The 23,403-nt window shown below is 43.8% G+C and overlaps 1 protein-coding gene across 2 annotated transcripts in view; it reads left to right on the forward strand.

Annotated features, from left to right (window-relative positions):
* The window catches only part of LOC131223867 (uncharacterized), a 50,433-nt gene that overhangs the window by 12,069 nt on the left and 14,961 nt on the right, over positions 1-23,403 (forward strand). Inside the window, exons 1-2 of one of the 2 annotated variants that reach the window (XM_058219396.1) lie at positions 2,483-2,534; positions 2,792-3,725. In XM_058219396.1, coding sequence (XP_058075379.1) covers positions 2,847-3,725 — 879 coding nt within the window. In that variant the 5' untranslated portion in view covers positions 2,483-2,534; positions 2,792-2,846. Of the gene's footprint in view, positions 1-2,482; positions 2,535-2,791; positions 3,726-23,403 lie in introns of those variants that run through there. The other variant, XM_058219395.1, reaches the window with a different exon arrangement.

Here is a 23,403-nt window from a genome sequence, read left to right on the forward strand (position 1 = left end):
CACAGGTACCGCCTTACATAGGCCGCCCACCCCGTGTGTGTCCCTGCATCTCACAGGTTACCCCACTCGAGCTTGGTGTGAAATGCGCATTAATCACCCCCAGTGAGGAGTCTCGAACACGAGACCTCCCCCATGGGCCCCGCCCAGCCCAAGTGTGCCTCTGCATCCCATAGGCGACCCACTCAAAGCCGGTGTGAAAATGCCCTTGCATTAAACACCCCCCCAAATGAGATACCAAGCTTTGTCCATCCTGAAAATGGAGCAATCCTCCCATCTGTACATGTAACTGATCGGACCTTCTCTATGGAGGGTTCCAGCCATTGGAACCATGTCCCTATTGATCGACGGGCTCATACGAATCCACAGCTCATTTCGACTGATTGGCTTGATAGTTTATAGTTTTGGCAAAAGGTGACAATAATTGTCTAACCATTCTTAGACCTGAGAAATGGTTTTCTCGTTTGTTATGGTGACAATCGAAAATTGCGGCCAGTCACACGACTTGTTAACTGATGTGGACCACCATTTCTCCCTTGTTATTCCCTGCTATGGCCAACTTCCCCTCTGGTTCCTTAGTCAAATTTGGAATGCTATCATTCCTTCCCTATGAAACTATCGGATTTTCCTTACTTGCCATTGTCCCTGAACGACAAAGAGCCATCTCCAATAGGCGTCGAAGTAGTCATTTGCGGATGATTTGCATTCACGATCTCCTCAATCATATGTGGTTTCGAGATACCATGCTTCCTATTCCTTTCATACTTGTACCCCTCTCTATTCTTGCACTTAGGCCCGAACCACCCTCTCTAAACGAACTGCGTTCTTCCCCCAAAATTCTCCCCCTGTAGCTGCTCCATAGCACGAGCAAGCTCATCCTCCGAACTCATCCTAACGAAGGCAAAACCCCGTGGAGCTGCCGTAAACTTGTCCTTGGGAAACACAACCTCCATATATAATTCATACAAGGGAATTTTGCGAATTATTTAAATACATCAACCCATCATATAAATTCCTAATGGCGGGACCATTTTTTACTAACAGTGCAAAGTTTAAGCCCTTGGAAATAGCAAAAGGATAGGCTCTTCTTTGGAATTCCATCAAAAGACAGGCCCTTATAAGGCAAAACCCTAAATCTTAAAATACTAAATCAGATAAAATATTAAGTTTCCAAATCAGCCAAAAGTTGGAGAATTAGGAAAGAAGAGGAAAGGTAGCATGCAGTTTCCGCCACATAAAAATTCTATGTAGTACCCTCGGAGTGAACATGACGAACGTGTGGTGATTACAACTAGTGTTTTGGTGAGCCATCACATGGATAGGCCATACCACAAAAATCAAGGGGAATGGCTTGTCTTAGCCATCCAATGAGAGACGTCCCGATCAATGCATTTTTGCCACTTGCACCTTGTGGGAACTGCGTGGAACTTTTATGCAACATTGGTTGCAAAGGAGCACTCCTCTTAAGGAATAAAAACAGGCTACTGGTTGAGTGATGTGTAGGGCTACTGTAAATATAGTATGCAGGTTGTGCTGGACATTCCCTAACCCCCCAGGAAACATTCATTTGGTGGGATGCATGGCCAGTAGCAGATGGAAGAAAAAGCATTGATCACTAGACATTCTAGACTCTGTTCAACAGACTATTTCTTGTTGAATTTGAAGGGTTGGCACTTTTCATTTTTGGTGCCCACTAGGTTACTGGATCGGTAAGAATTTTGCACCCGCAGGATGTCCAGATGAGGGATGCTGGAGAGGAGAGCCTGTGGGTTACCTTTTGCATTCCTTTGAATAACGAAAGATCAAATGATTTGCAAATTTGCAATCCTTTTTCAGGATTTTATTATTAATAAATTTTTGCAAAATTGACCTCTTCTTTTGGGCAATATGGACCGTTGCTGCACTTCTTGCGAGTGGCATGGACCATTATGTGTGAGTAAGATGTATGGTTGTTTCAAGGACTCATGGGGAGCATGACACTACAATAATTTTTGAGGAATCTTGTTGCATTTCAAGTTCTATTTACTGACCAATCTCTACTTGCTTGTCTCATAAGCTTTTAGTTTCATCCATGGTTGAAAGATGTGCAACCAACCTTGCATGGCTTCTAAGAAGTTGAGATAGTGATAATGAGTGTCAGCTAAAGCATAAAAAATCTGTCTTCGGGTCGGGACACATTATGAGAACTCCATGAAACAGCAACTGTACAACAAAATAGCACCGGCGAAACTTCTAGAAAAGTTTAATGCATTTACTCAGTAAGATTTTGTAAGTAGATCTGCTAACTTTAATAGTTGACATTGTTATTGAACTTTAACAGTACAAAATGAGAAGCTTCTTACTGTCTTTTTGTTGTTGTGAATCTAAATTATTTTACAGTTCCCATTTTCCAGCAACCATCCTGCTTTTGCATTGGGAGCACCCTTTTTTTTTTTCCCCCCATTTTTCTCCTGAACTCGACTCATATTAATATAAGTTCCCCAAATTTCAGGAATAAGACTGTGATGGCGACAATGAACTTGGTTAACATACCATCAGTAAGGAAATCTGCTAAAAGTATTTTGAAACTTGATAGTCCATGTGCATTGTTCTCAAATTCAGCATATCTCATCTGAAGATCCCAATATAAGTATAAAGACATTGATATCTTAACCCATCTGAGATTAACCCAGATGCATCTCAAGATTTGAGAGCAGTTTATTTTGTTCTGATAGAATCCTACATCATCATATAACTGCCCCTAAATAGGCTATTCTCAAGCATTCTATCTGATCTCTCTGACCCTTTGCCTCAGGTTTGAGTCTGTCACTTTCCGGAGGACAAAAGAGTCCTCTTCTCGGCATAATTCCATGCAGCAGAAGACTGGCTTGGTGGAAGCTATAATTGTGGAAATTAGAGACAGGGAGAAGATCGGTGGTACTTATCTCAATTCTGATGATATATGTTGTTCTCCTGCTCTTGCCAAAAACGGTTCTTGTAAGGTAGGAGAGGTGATCATTCGTCCAAACCTAGACAACCCAGGGTCGCCAAGGCGTGTTCAGACCTTTTTCGAAGGAAATAGTGAAGAAGTTAAAATGCTTAGTCAAGATGTAGAGATAAATAGTACTGGAATGTACTATCTATATTTTATGTATTGTGACCCTCAACTCAAGGGAACAACAATCACAGGAAGAGCTGTATGGAGAAATCCAGAAGGTTATCTACCTGGAAAGATGGCACCATTAATGAAATTTTACGGCTTCATGTCTTTAGCATATCTTGTTCTTGGTCTTGTATGGTTTCTCCGGTTCGTACGATTTTGGAAAGACATATTACAGTTGCACTATCACATTACTTTGGTAATTGCTCTGGGGATGTGTGAAATGGCATTCTGGTATTTTGAGTATGCAAATTTCAATTCTACTGGGAGCAGACCTATGGGTATCACCATGTGGGCAGTTACCTTTACTGCCGTCAAGAAGACTGTATCTCGCCTTCTTCTTTTAGTGGTGTCAATGGGCTATGGTGTTGTGCGTCCAACCCTAGGCGGGATAACCTCCAAAGTAGCTCTTCTTGGTGTGATATATTTTGTGGGTACAGAGGCACTCGAGCTGGTTGAACATTTGGGAAATATCAATGATTTCTCTGGAAAAGCAAAGTTGTTTCTGGTGCTGCCTGTTGCTATCTTGGACGCATGCTTTATTCTCTGGATATTCTCATCACTATCAAAAACTTTAGAAAAGCTTCAGGTATTCCAATTTCACACTGGCAGTACATGTAAAAATGCACACACATATGCACAGCTATGTGTGCGTGCCCATACTCACAGATCGAGGGTCACATTATGCTTTTGAAATTGCCTTGATGTGAAGAGTGTGTTCTTTGCTGTGTTACCTCCACACTTCAAAATTAGTGCATAACATTGGCTTGGATTCTTAAGTTTGATACTTAACAACATGAGAAATGCTTGAGTTGCTTGCGAATCATTTCTAACATGTAATATTCATTATTTAAGGCACATAAAAAACTGATTGAGCATTGCATATTGGCTTCAAAGAATGGAAACATGAAACTTTGTGTCCTGCCAGACCAGAAAACTGTAAGTTTCATCCAATAATGAGTGCTTTGGTCTATATTGGGCACTACTGTCAATGCATTTTTTAGCACTGGATTTCTTGAGTCATTGGGCCATCCATCTCTCCGTATCTCAAGTTGATATCCTAGGATGGGTGTTTGTTTAGACTCCCAACCTTTGAGAAAATTGAGAATGAAAAAGAAGACGTAAAAAATGGAAGTGCTAGTGGTTAGTTGCAGCATTATAGCTTGAACGTCTGTGGGGTGCTGGTTAATGATTTGATCGTGTCCACTATGGCTTCATTCAATCTCTCAAGCCAACTTACCTTTATCTCCTTGAATATGCCACTAGGTATACACGATTCCCAACAGTTCTTATGAATGAAGTCGTTTGAAATCTCGATGTTGACTCATCACATTCTGGGTTAGATGAATGTCCCAAGGGTTCACTTGTTCTCTGGTTCAAGTGGTACATGAGTTGGGTTTAGAACATTGTGAGATGGTTCAGTTCTTCAACCAATATGTATCCTTCATTTGTTTCACAACCTTACCGGTCCAATGAACTCTACGGCACATGAAAGAAGTTTCACAAGAAAGTGATGATCCTTTTAGTTAAAGCCCTTCAAAGCAACATGACGACATCATTCCTTATAGATCTACCAACATCAGGCATGTCATAACAATGTTTTAAATATCGTTATTGCGTAATGTATCGCACCCTTGGGATGCAGATACATATCGGTTATCACATGGGATATATCGGTTGTATCACGTAATGTATTGTTATTGTTGGGAAACATGTGAACATTGGGAAATTGGTCGAATTTTTCATGGTAACTTCAAGGATTGTTGAAAAAGCCATTAATACACACTTAGAAATCAAAACATTACAAAAAAAAGTACACGTAATAGGGGTTTCCTTTGTATGGGTCCTAATACATGCACTGTCCAATTGAACTGATGCAAGTATATTTAAAGTCTATTCATATCATTTATAAATGTGAGAAGACATGTATGAAAACACAAGCAATACATTCAAAAACAAAAGAAGAATCATTAGATCAGATTACATACATGTTTGATTTTGTGTTTGTATACAAAGATTGCAAATGATTTGCAAGAAATTGAGAATTTTTGATTTTTTCCAATTTTCTGCAACTTGCCCCATCTCCCCCAAATCTCGAAATCGAAGATCCGAATCCAAGATTTTTCATGGAAAACATGAAGAATCATTTTCCATGAAAAATCATAGATTTGTAACCAGTTGACACTAATTTAACGTGATTTATAGCAAAAAAATGGATTGAAAATCGAAAATGCTCTCAATTTGGATTTCCCCCAATTTTCTACAACTTGCCCCATCTCCCCCAAATCTCGAAATTAAAGCTCCATTTGATGGAAAACATGAAGAATCATATATTTGTAACCATTTGACACTGATTTAATGTGATTTATAGTAAAAAAAAATGGATCAAAAATTGAAAACGCTCACCGAATCGAATAGGTGGGACATATCGGCACTACTTGTGCATTTCGTATCGCACGAGTGGGATACAAGATATATTAGCCGATATTGTGAATATTTAAAACAATGGTCATAACCATAACTAGCTCGAGATCCATACCTTCAGCAAGATGGATGGAGAGGTCTTAAAGGTGGTCCCGAGACTGCTTGTTAGATAATGAGATTCTTATCCATCACCAATGGCATGGCCTGTAAACCCATATCAAAATTGTCATTCTGACCTTTTATACCCCATCAGTATCCAACCAAACGAGTATAGATATGTGTAATGCAGATGGATGAACTTAAAGTGAGTCACTTCCCTTTCCCAGGGTTGATGAATGTCCTATGGGTTCAATTGTTCTCTGATTCAAGTGGTACATGATTTGGGTTTAGAACATCATGAGATAGCTCAGTTCTTCAACCTTTATGTATCTTTCATTTGCCTCATGGCCTTACAAGTACAATGAACTCATACGGGACCTAGAAGAAGTTTCACAAGAAAGTGATGATCCTTTTAGTTAGAGCGCTTTAAAGCAACATATGACATCATTCCTCAAGTTATAGATTGATCGGCATTAGGCATGTCAGAACCATAACTAGCTCGAGATCCACATCTTCAGCAAGATGGATGGAGAGCTCTTTAAGGTGGTCCCGAGATCGCTTGTTAGGTAACGAGATCCTTATCCATCACCAACGGCAACGACATGACTTGTAAACCCATATTAAAATTGTCATTTTGACCTTTTGCACCCTAATAATATCCAACCGAACGAGTATATATGCATGTAATGCAGATGGATGAACATAAAGCGAGTCATTTCCCTTTCCCAACTCATATTGTATATTGGTGCTTCAATCTTATTGATCTTGTTTTGCCTTTGTTTTGCTGTTATGACCCCAAATTGTGGTTTGTCGGGTATTCCACTTAATGAATGGATTGCACTCCTAGCCACCCCTAGGAACCATAGAACGTCAGGGATTAGAATCGATATAGTTGAGGAGGCCGATTACTAAAACTATAGGGTTGGGAGGATCTATATGGATTAAGGATGCACACGGAACTGGTGGAATCGGTAAACCAGACTGGAATCGATCAGACCTCACAATTTGGTCCGATTCTGAAGCGCACCGGTTCTAGTTTCGAAAATCAAAGAACCGGTTAGTTCGGTTTGGTTCTCGGTTTGGGGTTCTGTAGAACCGAACTGGAACGTAGAACCGAACCTTGGATCCGAACTTGGAACTGGGTCCCTCGGTCAAAATATATATATATATATATATATTTATTTATTTAAACATAAAAAAGAAAAAATTAAAAAAAAAAAAACCACAAGGGCCTGTTTGGGAGCGTGGATTTGGAACCCCCTAGATTCGGAATCCCCTGGATTTGAAATCCTCCTATATGTTTGGCACCCTCAATTGGGAATCAACTTTAATCCAAAAGTAGCTATGCATGGTATATTTACAGGGGATTGAATTTAATTACTAAATCAACTTTAATATCTCTAATTAGTGAACATATGTAATGTTTAATACAATGTTTGAAATAGGCCCGTAGAAATATCTGATTTGGTCGAAAATGATGAAATTCCAAGTCTTGGATGGGCCACAAGAACAAAATCATGTCTAAGACTAACCAACAATTTTTAACTGTTGATTTACATGGACAATGTTTGGACGGTGTTGATCATCGTATTAAAGTAATTATAATGATGCAATTGATAATCTAATTGTTTTGGGACATCATTAGTGGGTCATGTGCCCCATAAAATAATAGTCCGGTGACATACATGTTACACATGCAACTCTTGTAAGGATTTTAGATGTAATCCAAGCTCTCACTGTGTATTTCAAACCCCCTCTTTGAGGGGATTTGAAACCCCCCAGTTACTATATGGTGCCAAACAACCAGGGGATTTGAAATCCCCTCAAATCCCCCCAAATCCATGGTGCCAAGTGACCCCTAATCTTTTTTTATTCTCCCCCTTTTTTGTGGCCTCTCTGTCTTTCAAGAACTGTGCAATTGGACTGGATTATAAAAAAACCATGTAATTGGGCTAGATTATAAAAACAAACCATGCAATTGGACTGGATTATAAAAGGCCAAAAACCGTAGAATTGAACCGGAACCGAACTGATTTTTTACGGTCCGGTTTTGATTCGGTTATAGGGTGCAAATGGTCCGGTTTCGGCTCTAGTTTTCTTGGAATAGTTGGGAATGGTTCGGTTTTGGTTTCATCCCAGAACCGGACCGAACCGAACCATGTGCACCCCTAATATGGATACCTTCTCCATCCCATTTGTTTATCTTCATTATAATTACTAGAAATGGTTAGAAATCCTTTATTTTTGCAACTTGATCACCCTTTGTTCAAAATAAGTTATGTTGATGCAAAAATCTGGTCCACCCTTTTTAGACCTTCGAGTACCTACACAGGAAGAAGACAAAGGAGACCCTGGCTAGAGCAGGGGACCCTTCGATGCCTAAATCAGGTAGGGAATTCGGGTCTAGTCGAGTGAAGGGTTTTAGGCTAGAGATTGTGCGGATCTTTCACCATTAGAGGCCTCTCTATTTATAGCTTATGAGAGACGGTGGTGTAGAGGAGATCTACTTATTTAGTAGGTGCGTATTGCAAAGGGATTCAGATCCGGACTAGTAGGAGGACGTTCCGATATCCCGGGTGAGGATCTTGGGATTCCGAGCGTGTCGCAAATATCCCCTGAGATCTTTGGGGAAGACCTCGAGCGGATCTCTCTTGGATGAGGCTTGACTCCCCGGAACCATCGGAGACATGCAGTAGGAGGCCGAGGTGGCCTTGGCCGACCTGGGCATGTCGACCTGGGCATATCGACCCGGATAACACCGACTTGCCTTCTTGGTCAAGTAGGAAGATAGGTTCCTGACAAACTTTGGAGATCTTGGAGTCGACGGAGGTGGTGCTCTTGCGGGCATGTCGTTTTGTCACGGTTTGGGAGTAGGGAGCGGGCCCTCGTAGGATCCGAGCTTTGTGTTGGTCTTTCGCGAGGCCGAGCTCACAAGGTTTTGACTTGACTTTTCATTATAGGTTGGTCCATTTTTCCCCATAAGAGTAAGCCCTCCCTACTTCCAAGTCAGTAGAACAGGCTTGAGAAGTAGGTCAGACCCTATCAGGTCGGATTGTTGTTGCTCAGGATGTCGGATTGTCTCACCATTAATGCTGAATAAGGCGGCAGGTGTGGGTATCGAGGCGTTCCAGTAATCATAGTACGACACCCTCGAGGTGGCGTGCCACGGCTTGAGGTCACGTGGGCTGTTAGGGTGCCTTTTAGGCGCCAGGCGAATGAGGTAGCGACGAGTGGCCCCGACCTCGGTCGTAAAGTCGTGCGGCGAGTGGGAGCGCGCCACGTGTCGAAACGGGAGAGTCGAGGAGCCGCTTTCCGGCCGTGAATTGATTGTGAGCAATAAATGATTGTACACGTGGCTCCTCTGTAAAAAGGGATGCCCTAATCATCGAGCGGGGTTACTTGCCTCTCCTTGCTATCGCGTTCTTTGCTTCCTATGGCGTCAGGCGATTTTTGGCGACTGTCTTAGGCGGTACTGTTCTTCGGTGAGCCCCATTCCTCCCTTCCCCTTTATTTTCTTGTTCTTTCTCCTCGTTTCCGGCATTCTTTGGCCCACAGCCATGCCAGAAACCTCGATGGCATGAGGATCCCTTCCCATGAGCCCCATGTCGAACCAGCCATCATCCCTGATGATGATGAGTGACGTCGATTTTCGGACGTTGCAGGCTACACGGGTGCTTGAATGGTCCCTGACAGAGCGGCCCACTAAGGCGGAAGTGGACTTCCTTGCGGCGGAGGAGGATTGGGAATTCCCGTTGGAGTTGGAGGAGAAGGGGCCTATAGAGTTTGTCCTGAGGGAGGCTGACCTGGTGAGACTTAGGTCGGGGTACCATATCCCAAAATTTGTGGTACTCCGAGCTCCCTCATCGGGCGAGCTTCCCAACGAGCTTCTTGAAGGAGAGGTGGCCATTTTCCAAGTCGCCCTCCAATGCGGCCTCAGGCTTCCTTTCTAGAGGATAGTGAGGCAAGTACTTGCGCATTTGGGGTTAGCTCCAGGACAACTAATCCCCAACGCTTGGAGAGCGCTGGTGGGGTCATTCATCCTTTGGTCCGAGCTTGACCAACCCGAGCTGACCGTGGACGAGTTTCTCTACCTATACCAAGTGAAATCCAGCCCTCTGCATGAGGGTTGGTATTACTTCTCTGCCTGGCGGGGGACTGGTAAGGCCTTGATCATGGATGTCCCGACCTCCAAAAAGAACTGGAAGAACAAATGGTTCTGGGCGTCGGGAGATTGGGAAGTGCCAAGAATGTCCAGCTTTGTGCCAGGTCGGTAGTGTTAGGACTTAGCTTCCTTTTTTCTTTTTACTTGGTCGTTCTTTGTATCCTGACTTAGTATATCTTCTCTGTAGTTCTTCCCAAGTACCTTAGCGTGTTAGGCTTGAAGGCGGCTGTCGAAATGCAAGGCACCCGCCCCAGCCGAGCTGGCCCAGAAGAAGAAGAAGAAGACGACCTCTAAAAGCAAGGGGAAGGTCGGACCTTCATCCCTTGTGATTCAAGAGGTCGACCTTGATTCCCTTGGCTACTGTTCCCGAGGTGGCTGAGGAGGTTGTTGAAACGACTTCGGTTGGTAAAGCCCGTTCTGCTGGGGCCCCGGCTGCTGTGGGGACGTCTGCTGAGCTTCTTGTGCCTCAAGCAGGGGGCTCATCCGGTGAAGGGGGTCAGAGGTCTCCCAAGTTTTCTCGAACCTTACTAGAGAGCCTCCTGCCCTGGGTAGATCGGCATATCCCTGATGCCGAATTCGCCCATGTAATGGATACGCCACCAGACGGAATCATCGATCAGGTGGTGAAATTTTTCTTTAAGGTGGGTTTTCCTTCCTCGGGATGACTCGTCATTTTCGTCTTGTTTTAGTTCTGACATTGCTTCTCTTACTTTGCAGTACGCTCTTCCTTGCTTCATGTGCATCGTGAGTTGATGCGCCTTCAGACGGAAGTCAAGGAGGTGGAAGTGGCATTGTTGAGGAAGGGCGTCGAGGTCGAGCAACTCCGTGCCGATGCCACTCAGTCCAGCACCGAAGCCAAGCAGCTTCGGTTCGCCCTGAAGGCTCAATTGGAGAGCTTGACGGCCGAGTTGGGGGCCTCTAAGAAGTTGCTCAACGAGGCCTTGGAGAGGGGGGCTCGGTGGAAGTCCGACCTGGCTGCCATGACACGTTCTTTTGACATGAAGATAAAAGAAGCCCAGACAGTTGTTGCTTCAGCTCGAGTTGCGGCAGTGGAGGAGTTCAAGTCTTCCAAAGAGTATATGGAGGACAGGGATGCTCTGTATGGCGCCGGGTACGAGAGGTGCCTCGATGATGTGAAGGAAGCATATCTTGAGCTTGACCTCTCGTCCTTCGAGGAGGCCGACTCCGACTCTGAGGTGCCCCTAGAGTACATGCCTTCCGAGTAGCTTCATGGCTTTGCTTTCCCTCTTATCGCTGTTTTTTTTTTTTTAAATTATTTTTTAATTATTTTTTTATTTTATGTAATGTGCTCCTTGGAGCTTTATTAATACAACAAATTTTTGCCATATTGTTCGTTTGTGCGAATTTTCTAAGTAGGAAGGTCAGATATGCGAATTACGTAGCTTAATTAGTGACGATAGTATATGGTCCGACCTCTTCCGGTCCATCAATGAGGGCTATTCTTCCTGTATATCATGGGAACCCCTCAGCAGACTTTTAGTAGATGGTCCATTTGTAGATATCGAAGTAGAAAGCAAAGTTGTCACGGCTTGGGGATTTTATTGATATTGAAGTAGAAAGAAAACTTTCCATGCTGGAATAAACATAGTAGGTAAGTAGATCTCGCGTTCGGGGCAAGTCGACCCCTATGCGTAGTAGATTTTGAGATGCTCAGCATTCTATGGATGTAGCAGGGGTCGACCTTCTAGGTCCTCAAGTTGATACGATCCTGATCAGCTTGTGCTTATCACCACGTAGGGTCTTTCCCAGTTCGGTTCCAAGGTTCCCGAGCCGGGTTCCTTGGTGTTCTGGAAGGTTCTTCGGAGGACTAGGTCCTCAGCTCGGAACCTTTTTCTTTTTTTTTTATTTTTTAAAACCCTGGAATTGTAGAAACGTGCGATCCGCTGTTGTCGAATCGTGACCTTGACCCGCGCTTGCTCCCTTCTTTCCTCGATGTGGTCGAGATCCAGTCCCATCAGTTCGGCGTTTTGCTCTTCATCGTAGGAAGGGGTCCGAGCAGTCGGGAGTTCGATCTCAACTGGGATAACGGCCTTAGCGCCGAAGGCCAAGGAAAAAGGAGTTTCTCCTGTGGCCGTCCAGGCAGTAGTTGGCGGTGTTCGAAGTATCGGTATCGCTGGCCAGGGATATAGAAACAATATCGATATCGTCGATAATATCGTTGATAACCGGAAACGCTAGGAAACATGGGAAAAATGGTGGGATTTTTAGTGAAACTTTAGGAGATGTTAAAATGTACATATTTGCATATTTAGAAATAAAACAATTGCAAAAAGAATGCATACATAACAAGTTTCCATTGAATGGGGCCTGAAAAGCATGTGTTGTTGTAAGAAATCAATTCAACCAGCCTATTTAACCATCCAACCTTCCATCCAAACATTTATCAATATTGCAAAATATTAACAACACATGATATTTCACCAAGAAATCATCAACAATTGGAAAGAAAATGAAAGATTGTTGTCTCAATATTGCGATATCGATAATATCGAGATACTATTAATATTATCAATGACAAATTGAACACTATAGACAACCATGTGCCCATGATAAATAAAAAATAAAATTGAAATAAATTTTTTTCTAATAAACAAAATTATGATGATATTAGTACGTTGGCAATATTATTGAAATATCGTTGATACACTTATGATACAGGCATTACCTAGATTTTACATAGTCGAAAATATTGGGCGATATTGATGCATTGACAATACAAGCGATACCTAGAATTTACATAGTTGAAAATATTGACTATTACATTAACGATATTGATACGTTGGTGATACTTAGCGATACATTGCTAATACTTGGAATTTCTGATATTACCAGTGTTATCTATATCGTTGAGCTGTAGATAAAGATAATATCGGAGATAATTCGAACACTGGTAGTCGGTACGCCTAGAGGATCTAAGGGAGCTCTTCTGCCCATGACCCTTTGGCTTTTTCAAGCTTTGCTCGGAGGTGATTTTTAATAATCTTGTTGACTGCTTCGACTTGTCCGTTGGCCTGCGGGTGCTGAGGTGACGCGTAGACGTTTTGGATTCCGAGGTTCTCGCACATATTTCAAAACTGCTTATTGTTGAATTGTTTCCCTTTGTCTGAAATGATCGTGCGGGGGATCCCGTACTTGCATATAATGTTCTTCTAAATGAAGTCCGTAATCTTCTGCTCGGTGATCTTGGCTAGGGGCTCAGCCTTGTTCCATTTAGTAAAATAGTCAACCGCGACAACCACGAACTTGGTCTGTCCTTTGCCGGTTGGTAGGGGGCCGATGATGTCGATCCCCCATTAGGCGAATGGCCATGGTCCGGTCATAGGAGTCAGGTGTTCAGGCGCCTGTCGGGGTATTGCCGTAAACCGTTGGCATTTGTTGCATTTCCGAACATGCTGTTAGGCGTCCACTTGAGTGGTCGGCCAGAAATACCCTTGTCGGATGACCTTGTGGGCGAGGGCTCAGCCGCCGGAGTGATTTTCGCAAATGCCTTGGATCTCTTTCAGGACGTACTCAGCTTCCTCGGGTCAGAGAAACTTGAGATGGGGGAGGAAGAATCCCTTTTTGTATAAGATGTCCTCGATCATGGTGTAACGAGCGGCTTTGGCCAGGAGCCTGCGTCCCTCTGGACGGTTCTTAGGCAATTTTCCCTCCTCGGGGTAATCGGTTATTGGATCCATCTAGGTCAGCTCTGAGTTTATCGGGAGAGCTGTGGCCAGATCAGACTCGTTGACGCTCAGTTCAGTAAGGAACTCGATCGGGATAGATCTTGGGATATCGTCCTCATCTGCAATAGCCAATTTTGCCAACATGTTTGCTTTAGAGTTTTCTGCTCTGAGGATCAGGCTGATGCTTCACATCAGGAACTTGCCGATCAACTCTCGAGCTTTTTGCAGGTAGGCCTTCATTCGTTTCTTTTTGGCCCGGTACTTGTTTGCTATTTGGTTGATGACGAGCTGTGAGTCGCTGTGAACTTTCAAATATAGGACTCCCATGGTGGCTGCCAACCTGAGCCTGGCCAGTAGTGCTTCGTACTCCGCTGTATTGTTTGAAGCTTGAAATCCAAATCTTAAGGCATACTGTACACATGTCTGGTTAGGGGCTTCCAGAACTATTCTGGCCCCACTGCTTTTAGAATTGGATGAACCATCGACGTAAAGCGTCCACGTCGGTTGATTTGGGACAGTCGCCTGGTGCTCGGCGTGGGTGGGCCGATTGTCGGGATTGGACTCCAGCTCGGAAAAACCCGACATCCAGCTCGGCATGACCCAGCTCGAGAGGAGACAACTCAACAATGAAATCAGCCACTGCTTGGCCTTTGATTGCTGTTCGGGGCTGATATTTAATGTTGAACTCGCTAAGCTCGATTGCCCATTTTGTTAGTCTCCCTAACACTTCAGGCTTCTGTAGCACTTGGGGGAGAGGTTGATTGGTTGGAACGATGATGGTATGGGCTTGGAAGTACGGCCGTAAGCGCTAGGATGAAATGACAAGGGCTAGCGCCAACTTTTCTATGTTAGGTACTTGGTCTCGGCAGAGACTAGGGCCTTGTTGATGTAGTATACTGGGAGTTATTTCCCTTCTTGTTCCCTGATCAGGGCCGAGCTGGCTGCTAGGTATAACAGCATTGGTTCTCCTTGTTCTGGCTTCGAGAGCAATGACGGTGACCCTAGGTATTGCTTGAGTTGCTGAAAGGCGAGCTCGCACTCCTTTGGCCATTCTGTCTTTTGCTTCTCTTTCAATTGCTTGAAGAAGAGAAAGCATTTGTCTGTAGCTCGAGATACGAAACGGTTCAGTGCAACTACTTTTCCTATGAGGAATTGGACTTCTTGCGTTGTCCTGGGCGAGCTCATGTTGAGTAGGGCTCGGATTTTATCGGGGTTCGCTTCGATTCCTCTCTGGCTGACCAAGAATCTGAGAAACTTACCAAAGCTGACACCGAAGGTGCACTTGCTCAGATTCAATTTCATCTTATACTCCCGAAGGGTCTTAAACATCCCTTCGAGGTAGGAGATGGTCTGTAGCTTTAATGCTCTTGACGAGCATGTCATCAACGTAAACTTCCATGGAACGTCCAATCTGGCGGGCAAACATTTTGTTGACAAGCCTTTGATATATAGCCCTGGCGTTCTTCAATCCAAAAGGCATGACCTTGTAGCAATAGAGCCCCTTGTCGGTGACAAAGGTCGTCTTCTGCTTGTCATATGGGTGCATTGCAATTTGGTTGTAGCCTGAATAGGCATCCATGAAGCTATCGACAAGCCGATCAATCCTAGGTAAAGGGAAGCTATCTTTGCGGCAGGCTTTGTTCAGGTCTGTATAATCAACACAGACCCGCCACTTCCCATTGGACTTTTTAACCAAAACTACTTTGGCTATCCAGTCCGGATAGTAGATCTCTTCGATGAAGTCGGCTTCGAGAAGTTTTTCGACATCTTCTCCGATTATGGCGTACCGTTCGGGTTCGAACGCTCTTTGCTTCTGTCGAATAGGTCGATGGTTGGGGTCGACATTCAACCTGTGGACCATGACTTTTGGATTGATGCCGGGCATATCGTGATGAGACTATGCAAATACATCGGCGTATCGTCGGAGGAGGCTCATGATTTTGTCTCGCAACGGTGGCGTCAGGGATGACCCGATCTGCACTGTTTGGGTCGAATCTGAATCATCAAGTGGGAGGAATATCCTCCATAGGACATCCTCTTTCGGTTGAGTCTTCTCTGAGATCGAGGGAGGTGATCGTCATTGCTTGTTGCTAGGTCTGTAATGCCATGGTATAGCATTACCGAGATTCTTATTGGTCTCCCTTGACTAGTCTGGTACCCTGCTTGGTGGGGAACTTCATCACAAGATGGTACATCGACACAACGGCTTGCAGAGCGTTGAGCGAAGGTCGTCCAAGAATGGCATTGTAGATGGACGGGCAGTCTATCACCAGGAAGTCGATCATGGTCGTTATTTGGTTCTGCCCATCCCCAACTGTGACCGGGAGATGGATCAACCCTTTGAAGTGATCTTGTCTCCTGCAAACCCAAGCAGGGGAGTTTTGACGGTTCGGAGTCGAGGTCGTCCTATTCCCATGTTGTCGAATGCTTCGGCGAGAAGATGATATTGGCCGAGCTTCCGGTGTCCACCAAGATCTGAAATACTTTGCGGTTAGCTATAGTCATAGTAACCACAAGTGCATCGTCGTGGGGATGATGGACTCCTCGGGCGTTCTCTTCGGTGAAGGTTAGATCGCAAGATGTTACCTTCTACTCTTTCAAGGGTCTGCTGGTGACAAGGATCTGATGCTCTGAGCTGCAATGGCAGATACTTCTGGTGTGGGCTCTCCGAGCTCGGTTCGAGTCCCTTCCTTCGGCGGGCCCGCCGAAGTTGGTGCGGATTTCTCCGATCGGCTCGTTGTTGATGGGTTTCTCATTCTTTGAATCAGCTCGTTCTTCTCTTCTATTGACATATTCTCGGAACTACCCTTTGCGGACAAGTGCTTCGATTTCTTCCTTAAGGTCGAAACAGTCGATGGTCGAGTGGCCGTGGTCTCGGTGGAAATGACAGTATTTTCGTTTGTCTCGCCTGTCATTGTTGGACTTCATCTTGCTTGGCCACTTAAGGATCTGTTTATCTCGAACCTCCATGAGGACTTGCTCGGGCATCCTGTTGAGAGGAGCGTATGAGTTAAATCTGCTATCAGGTCCCTTGCTCGAGTGCTGACTCCTTTGCGGCATGTCATCTTTCCTCTTGTTTTCGTTGGCCAAACTGGGTTCCTCATTGGGTCGTTTTTCCTTGATCGAGCTCCCCTTGCGCCGAGCCTCTCTCCGCAGGCCAGCGACTTCCTTCGCGTTGGAGTATTTTTGGGCTCTGTTGAGGAGGTTGGCCATCGTCGTGGGAGGGCTCTTGTCGAGCGAAAAGAGAAATCTCCCTTCTCTCAGTCCTCCTATCATGGCGGTCAAGGCAATATCCTCCGAATGCGCTTGCACTTGCATCGTTTCTAGGTTGAATTGCTTGATGTAGTCTTTGAGCAGCTCGCCTTCTTTCTGGATAATGTGGAGGAGATGGAAAGCCTGTTTGAGGCTTTCTTTCCCTTGATAAAGTTGGTGATGAAGGCTTTGATGAGCTACGTGAAAGAACTAATCGATTGCGGCTTTAGTTGTCGGAACCACTTCTGAGCTGCTCCTGTTAGGGTTAGTGAAAACGCGCGGCACATGACCGCGGTCGATGCACCGTGTAATTCCATCGAAGCCCTGAAGGATTCCAAATGCTCGGCTGGGTCGGTGGTTCCGGAATATTGTGCTATTTGCGGCATACGAAATCTTGGTGGCAATTGCGCGTGCATAATGTCGGCGGTGAACGGATGCTTGATCTCTTCCAGTATTGCCTCTACTGAGGTTGGAGCGTTCGCATGGTAGGCCTGCCGTTTGTCGTCGATCTAGCCCCACAGGTCGTTCAGCTTGGCTTCCCAGGGGTCGCCACTTTTGGCCATAGCCTCAACAGCTACCTCGGGAGCTTTGTCGTGCTTCTTCCTATCGAACTCATGATGGAGGTTGGAAGCAGCCAGTGTTGTGGTGCTAGAGATGTGAGAAGGTGCTAGCCTTGATGTTATGAGTTGCAGGCTTCTGCGGGAGGCAGCGAGCACATCAAAAGGCTCGGGGGCCTCTTGGACCGTTGGTCCCACTGCTTGCTCGACCCCTTGCGCAGGTCGGGGCTGTAGTTGTTCCAAGAACTGCTTCATGGAATTCATGTTATTATTCAACGCCTCGACTTGTTGTTCGAGGGAGACCAGCCGTCCTCCCCAATTACGGGATTGTTGTACCAGCCCTGCAGTTACAGAATCAGCTTGCATCTGGGAAGTGGAGTCCTGATGGCTGGCAGACTGATCTGGCTGTGCAAGGTCAGGCGCAACAGAGGAGGCCTGTGCCTTCTTCTTCCCTTTTGCCATTGTTGAACTTATGGTGAAATGAGAGCAGCTTTCAATGCCGGTTCCCACAGACGGCGCCAAACTGTTGATGCAAAAATCTGGTCTACCCTTTTTAGACCTTCGAGTACCTGCATAGGAAGAAGACAAAGGAGACCCTGACTAGAGCAGGGGACCCTTCGATGCCCAAGTCAAGTAGGGAATTCGAGTCTAGTCGAGTGAAGGGTTTGAGGGTAGAGATTGTGTGTACCTTTCACCATTAGAGGCCTCTCTATTTATAGAATATGAGAGGTGGTGGTGTAGAGGAGATCTACCTATTTAGTAGGTGTGTATTGCAGAGGGATTCAGATCCCGAACTAATAGGAGGACGTTCCGAGATCCCGGGCGAGGATCTCGAGTTCCGAGCGTGTCGCAAATATCCCCCGAGATTTTTGGAGAAGACCTCGGGCGGATCTCTCTTGGATGATGCTTGACTCCCTGGAACCATCGGAGACATGCAGTAGGAGGTTAAAGTATCCTTGGCCGACCCGGGCATACCGACCTGGATAACGCCGACCTGCCTTCTTGGTCAAGTAGGAAGACAGGGTCCTGACGAACTCTAGAGATCTTGGAGTCGACGGAGGTGGTGCTCTTGCGGGCATGTTTCTTTGTCACGGTTTGGGAGTAGGAAGCAGCCTCTCGTAGGATCCAAGCTTCATGTTGGTCTTTCGCGAGGTCGAGCGCACAAGGTTCCGACCTAACCTTTCATTATAGGTCGGTCCATTTTTCCCCATAACAGGCCTTATTCAACTATCAACCTTTCAGCATTTCCCCTCAAGCTGGAGCATCCTAGTGAAGCCTAGCTTGGAACAAGGGCGAACATAATCAAACCTAAAATGGAAAGCAATTCTTCTCTAGCATCACTCCTAAAATTTAAGGTAATCTGAAAAGATGAACTTGAGTTTGGAGTGGCAAATAAAAGATTTCTTAAATATAGAGATAAAATAAAATAAAATAACTTTAAAAAGTAATGTGGTTGTGGAGATGAGTAGCATTGGCTATGATGAGAGGTGAGTGAGGGGATGAGAAGTGGAGGCGATGAGACGACGAATAACTTCATGTGAACAGGCACTTCTGCAACTTCAGTGATGTGAGCCACTAGAATAACCTTCGCCATATATGAGTTTGGATAAACTATTCAGCTCAACAATGGATGGGCCAACTACCTAACACATTTCTAAGTACAACTATCTGAAACAAATAAGAATAGACCAACTGTCCAATATTAACAAACGAGTCTAGATCCAACTGTGCAACACAATCGTAAGTTTGGACAATGATCCGAAACAAATAAGAATGGACCAACTGTCCAATATAAATGACGAGTATGAGCCAATTGCTAAGAGTGAACAAGCCCAGTACAATCATAAGTCTAAGTCGAGGCTGGAACAACCACTCAATCCAAACAAGCTTGTACCAGCTATTCGGTACATAAATGGGTCTGGGCCAACTATTTGATATAAATATTAGTCACATCACATATCTTGACAAGGAGAGCCTGAAACTAAGAAGCTGCCAAGTAGACGAAGGAGGTTGTGGTGAAGAGGCAAGCGTGCGCGCACACACACAAAGCAAGAGACAATCCGGTCAAATACTTCCAACCTGGACGTCCAACAATTCCTCCAACCATTTAGCAAAAAATAACACATTCTTGGAAAAATTCATAAAAAAAGAAATAGAATAAGAATTTTCAGCAACATCATCAATTGGACAACGAAAAAATCAACAAGGGCTTCAACTGCATATTAAAGAGGCTTTAAATCTGGCAACACATGATGCAAAACCTCGAAAAAAAATTCCAATCGCAAGCACCCCCTTTTTACAAATCACGAGTTAGTGAGGAAAAAGCTTTATGAGTCTCAAAACAGAAAAAGAATGATAAAAATAATGAAGGGTCAAAGGGAAAAGTTTAATAAGAAGATATTATTGTATAGGGAAGGAAGGGAACCGCCACCTGTTGAAGAATAAAGGGTGAAAGGGAAAGTTAATAATAAGCTATTGTTGTGCAGGGAAGGAAAGAGGGAACGAGGAAAGGAAAAAAAGAAGATTGGGAAGAGAAAGAAGGAACCACCGAAGTTTAAGAAGGGAGGAAGGGAAACACCACTTGTTAAGAAAGATTAGAAGAATTTTTTTTTTTAGAATTAAGAGGAAGAAGAAGGAAAGAAAGAAGAAGAAAAAGAAAAAGAAAGGACAAGAAGGGAACCACCGAGGATTAGGAAGGGAAACACAAAAAATCTGCATGAATAGAAAAAATCAGCAAACTCTATCCAAAGTAATGCAAAAATCAGCTTCAACAGAAAAAATCCAGTAGACCCTAGCCAAGGCAATGCAAAAATCTGCTTCAACGGGAAAAATTTAGTAAATCTTGGCCAAGGCAACACAAAAATTAGTAAAACCTTTAGAAAAGAATCTTCAAAAAAAGAATCGAAGACGAATAAGGAAAAAAAGGTGAAGAGAATAGAAGAAAAGCGAAAAGAATAAGAAACCCTGAGTGCACTTAGGCTCGGATACTATGTTAAACAATTACATGGTGCTGATCTTGAGGGCCTACGAGAAGCTACAATGAGAAGGAGAAGAATGATGAGAGAGAGAGAGAGAGAGAGAGAGAGAGAGAGAGAGAGAGAGAGAGAGAGAGAATGGAAACCCTAAGCCTCTACTCTTATTTATAATAGTAATAACGTTAACGCCGTTTGGGCCAGAGTATGGAAACCCTAAGCCTCTACTATTATTTATAATAGTAATAACGTTAACGCCGTTTGGGCCTTATTACATGGACTTGGGCCCAATGGACCTTGTTCAACTATCAACCTTTCAACACTTGCTCTCAAGCTGGAGCATCCTAATGTAGCCTAGCTTGGAACAAGGGCTAACATAATCAAACCTAAAAAAGAAAATTTTCTCTAACACTAACAATGCTAAAAGAATACTTGACTTGATAGATTGACTAAAGGAAACACCTCTAATTAACTCTCATTTATTGATGATTCCTGTACCTTTTTTGAAAAGACAACTAACGAACCACCAATCAAGGGTAGCTTGGTAGTAGCCTGTAAATTTCAGCTCTTAAGCCAGTTCAAGTAAGTGAAATGAAGTGCTTCCCTTTCTTGAAGCCTCTCCCTAGACCAAGCGGTGTGAGCAATTACAGAGAATTAACCATTCATTTCTTTCAATTCTTAGATGCATGCATGCATCCATGTTGTCCCTCTCCGCGTTTTGCTTGCTACAAATCGATATACCTTGCCGAGAGTCCCCCTTCTTCTCCTCCTCCTCCTCCTCCTCCTCTCTCTCTCTCTCTCTCTCTCTCTCTCTCTCTCTCTCTCTCTCTCTCTCTCTTAGTTCACTGTTTTTGAGTTTGGAGAAGTGCTTTAGGGTCTTGAATCGTGTCGCTTTTAGTAGAACATAACTCTCTCTCTCTCTCTCTCTCTCTCTCTCTCTCTCTCTCTCTCTCTCTCTCTCTCTCTCGCTCGCTCGCTCTCTCTCTTTTAGTTCACTGTTTTTGAGTTTGGAGAAGTGCTTTAGGGTCTTGAATCGTGTCGCTTTTAGTAGAACATGACTGAAAAATATAATTATTGATATGGTAGAGTAAAAAAATCTCAAACCATAGGAGTCACAAGACATCAATGCGGTAAGTAAAAATACACATACAAAATATTAGATATGGTTTTGTCCCTTTTTTATGTAGCTTCCCTATTTTTTCCCCTTTACTTTTGGAGCTTTGCTAAGCCCACATGCATGTGCAATGAAGCTCATGTACACACCATGCGTATGGCAACCGGGCATGATAGATCTGAGACCCAATCTATCTATCAAATGGCACCACTATATTGATGCCCTAGCCCAAGAATCAGGTTGATCCACTGGTACATCCTGATCCATGGCTCAAGTGGTAGACTTGGTGAATGATACCTCGTTTCAACACTGAGGTCTTGGTATTGATTCCCTAGTGGGGGTGGCTAACTGTGAACTGACAGTGGGGTGTACTAACAAGCTAACAACAAAAAAAAAAAAAGGTTGATCCACTGGTAAGGTGGGCTACAGTTTGCAAAAAATATGTACAGCCTGAAAAGTTGGCTGATGTTTTCTAACCCATCCACCTGTTCCAATATAAGGGCTCACTCACCAAGTGGACCAGATTTATTTTTCGGAAACATGTACAAGGTCAGACCAACCTGATGGATGGATTGGATCTCGCGTGTATGTGCTATGCTGTCACATATTCAACATGTACATGAGCTTTATTGCACACGTGTTTGCACTTAGTAAAGGTCTTGCTTTTGTTTGAACTTTGTAGCAAAATCTGGGGATCTGTATGGTGTCAGCAACACTTGTCACTGATGTACTCATAAGCTTCAACTTTGGTCTTTGGATCATACTGTTCATCCTCCATTACTGGGGTTTGAATCCTTCTATACTGCATGCCCACATGTATGTTCATACATGGACACTAACAATGTCCCCAAAGCTTTTAAATGACATATGGGGATGACCTATTGTTGATTTGAAACATTCCTTTTTGTTGAAACATAATGGTAGTTTTATTGAAAAATGGTGCAGAGATGTTGCATTGCTACACCACCAAGAAAAGGAGCAAGCCTTGGTGCATAATTCACACCAATAGGATGATCATAATTATAAACATCTGATCAATAGCATGAAAAATGGACAGTCAAGATTGAACAGAGAAACAAAATAGGTCCAGTCATAGTCTTGAAACATCTGCTCAGTAGATCTCACTTTGTATTGTTTATGATTCCAAAGTAGCACATTGGTGTGATGATCCTAACCATGTAATCTATGGCCTGTAAACAGCCAATGGTTGTAAAAATTGGCCCCATTTGAGGGGTTACGATCATCTGATTGCATGATTCTTGCACCATGGATTGCTCCTAGTTGTACTATTGAATGAACTGTCCTGATTGATGATTGGGCATTCCATGTGGCAGCTTTGGGGATGTTGCTAACATCCCCGTAAATGGGGGGACATTAGCAACGCCAATACACAGTATGTATGTATGTATATTCTAGTACAATGTTCATACACTCTCTTGAATTTACCGTGTTTACTAAATTATTTGTATTGAGACTTCACACTATAGAACCAGTTTGGATGTTTGAACTAGGACCTGGTCTTTAGAAGATTTCATTTTCAGATGCAATGCGTCAGAGACATGTTATGCAGCTATTATGGCAAACGTTTATTTCTTCTTTTTCGTGGTTTCTGAATTATTTATATACCACTTTTACAGTTTTAGTGCATTGCAATCCATCTTGATGTGTAGTTCTATTTTATGCCTTTTTATGAGCTGTTATTGAACCCAGCCTCAATGCGCGTGGTGAGAGTCAGTGCATGTATTATCTCCTCTCATTGAAAGACTGTTGGTGGGAATGTAGCAAGCATTTAAAATTGAGCAAATCATTATTGGATGGAGGCAAAACCAAAAGTTATACTAAGAAGATGATAGTAACTTTCTGATTTTGCACTTAAAATTTGGACCACTCGTTATTTTTCTTTTAGTCATCCATTTGATAGCCATCAGCTTAGGATTGCTTGATCAATATGGTTTTGGAAGTATTCTCCATACACAGTTTTGATGGTCTAGCTGTACACTG

Source organism: Magnolia sinica, chromosome 13 (genome assembly GCF_029962835.1).
Source record: "Magnolia sinica isolate HGM2019 chromosome 13, MsV1, whole genome shotgun sequence".
Classification (NCBI taxonomy): Eukaryota; Viridiplantae; Streptophyta; class Magnoliopsida; order Magnoliales; family Magnoliaceae; genus Magnolia; species Magnolia sinica.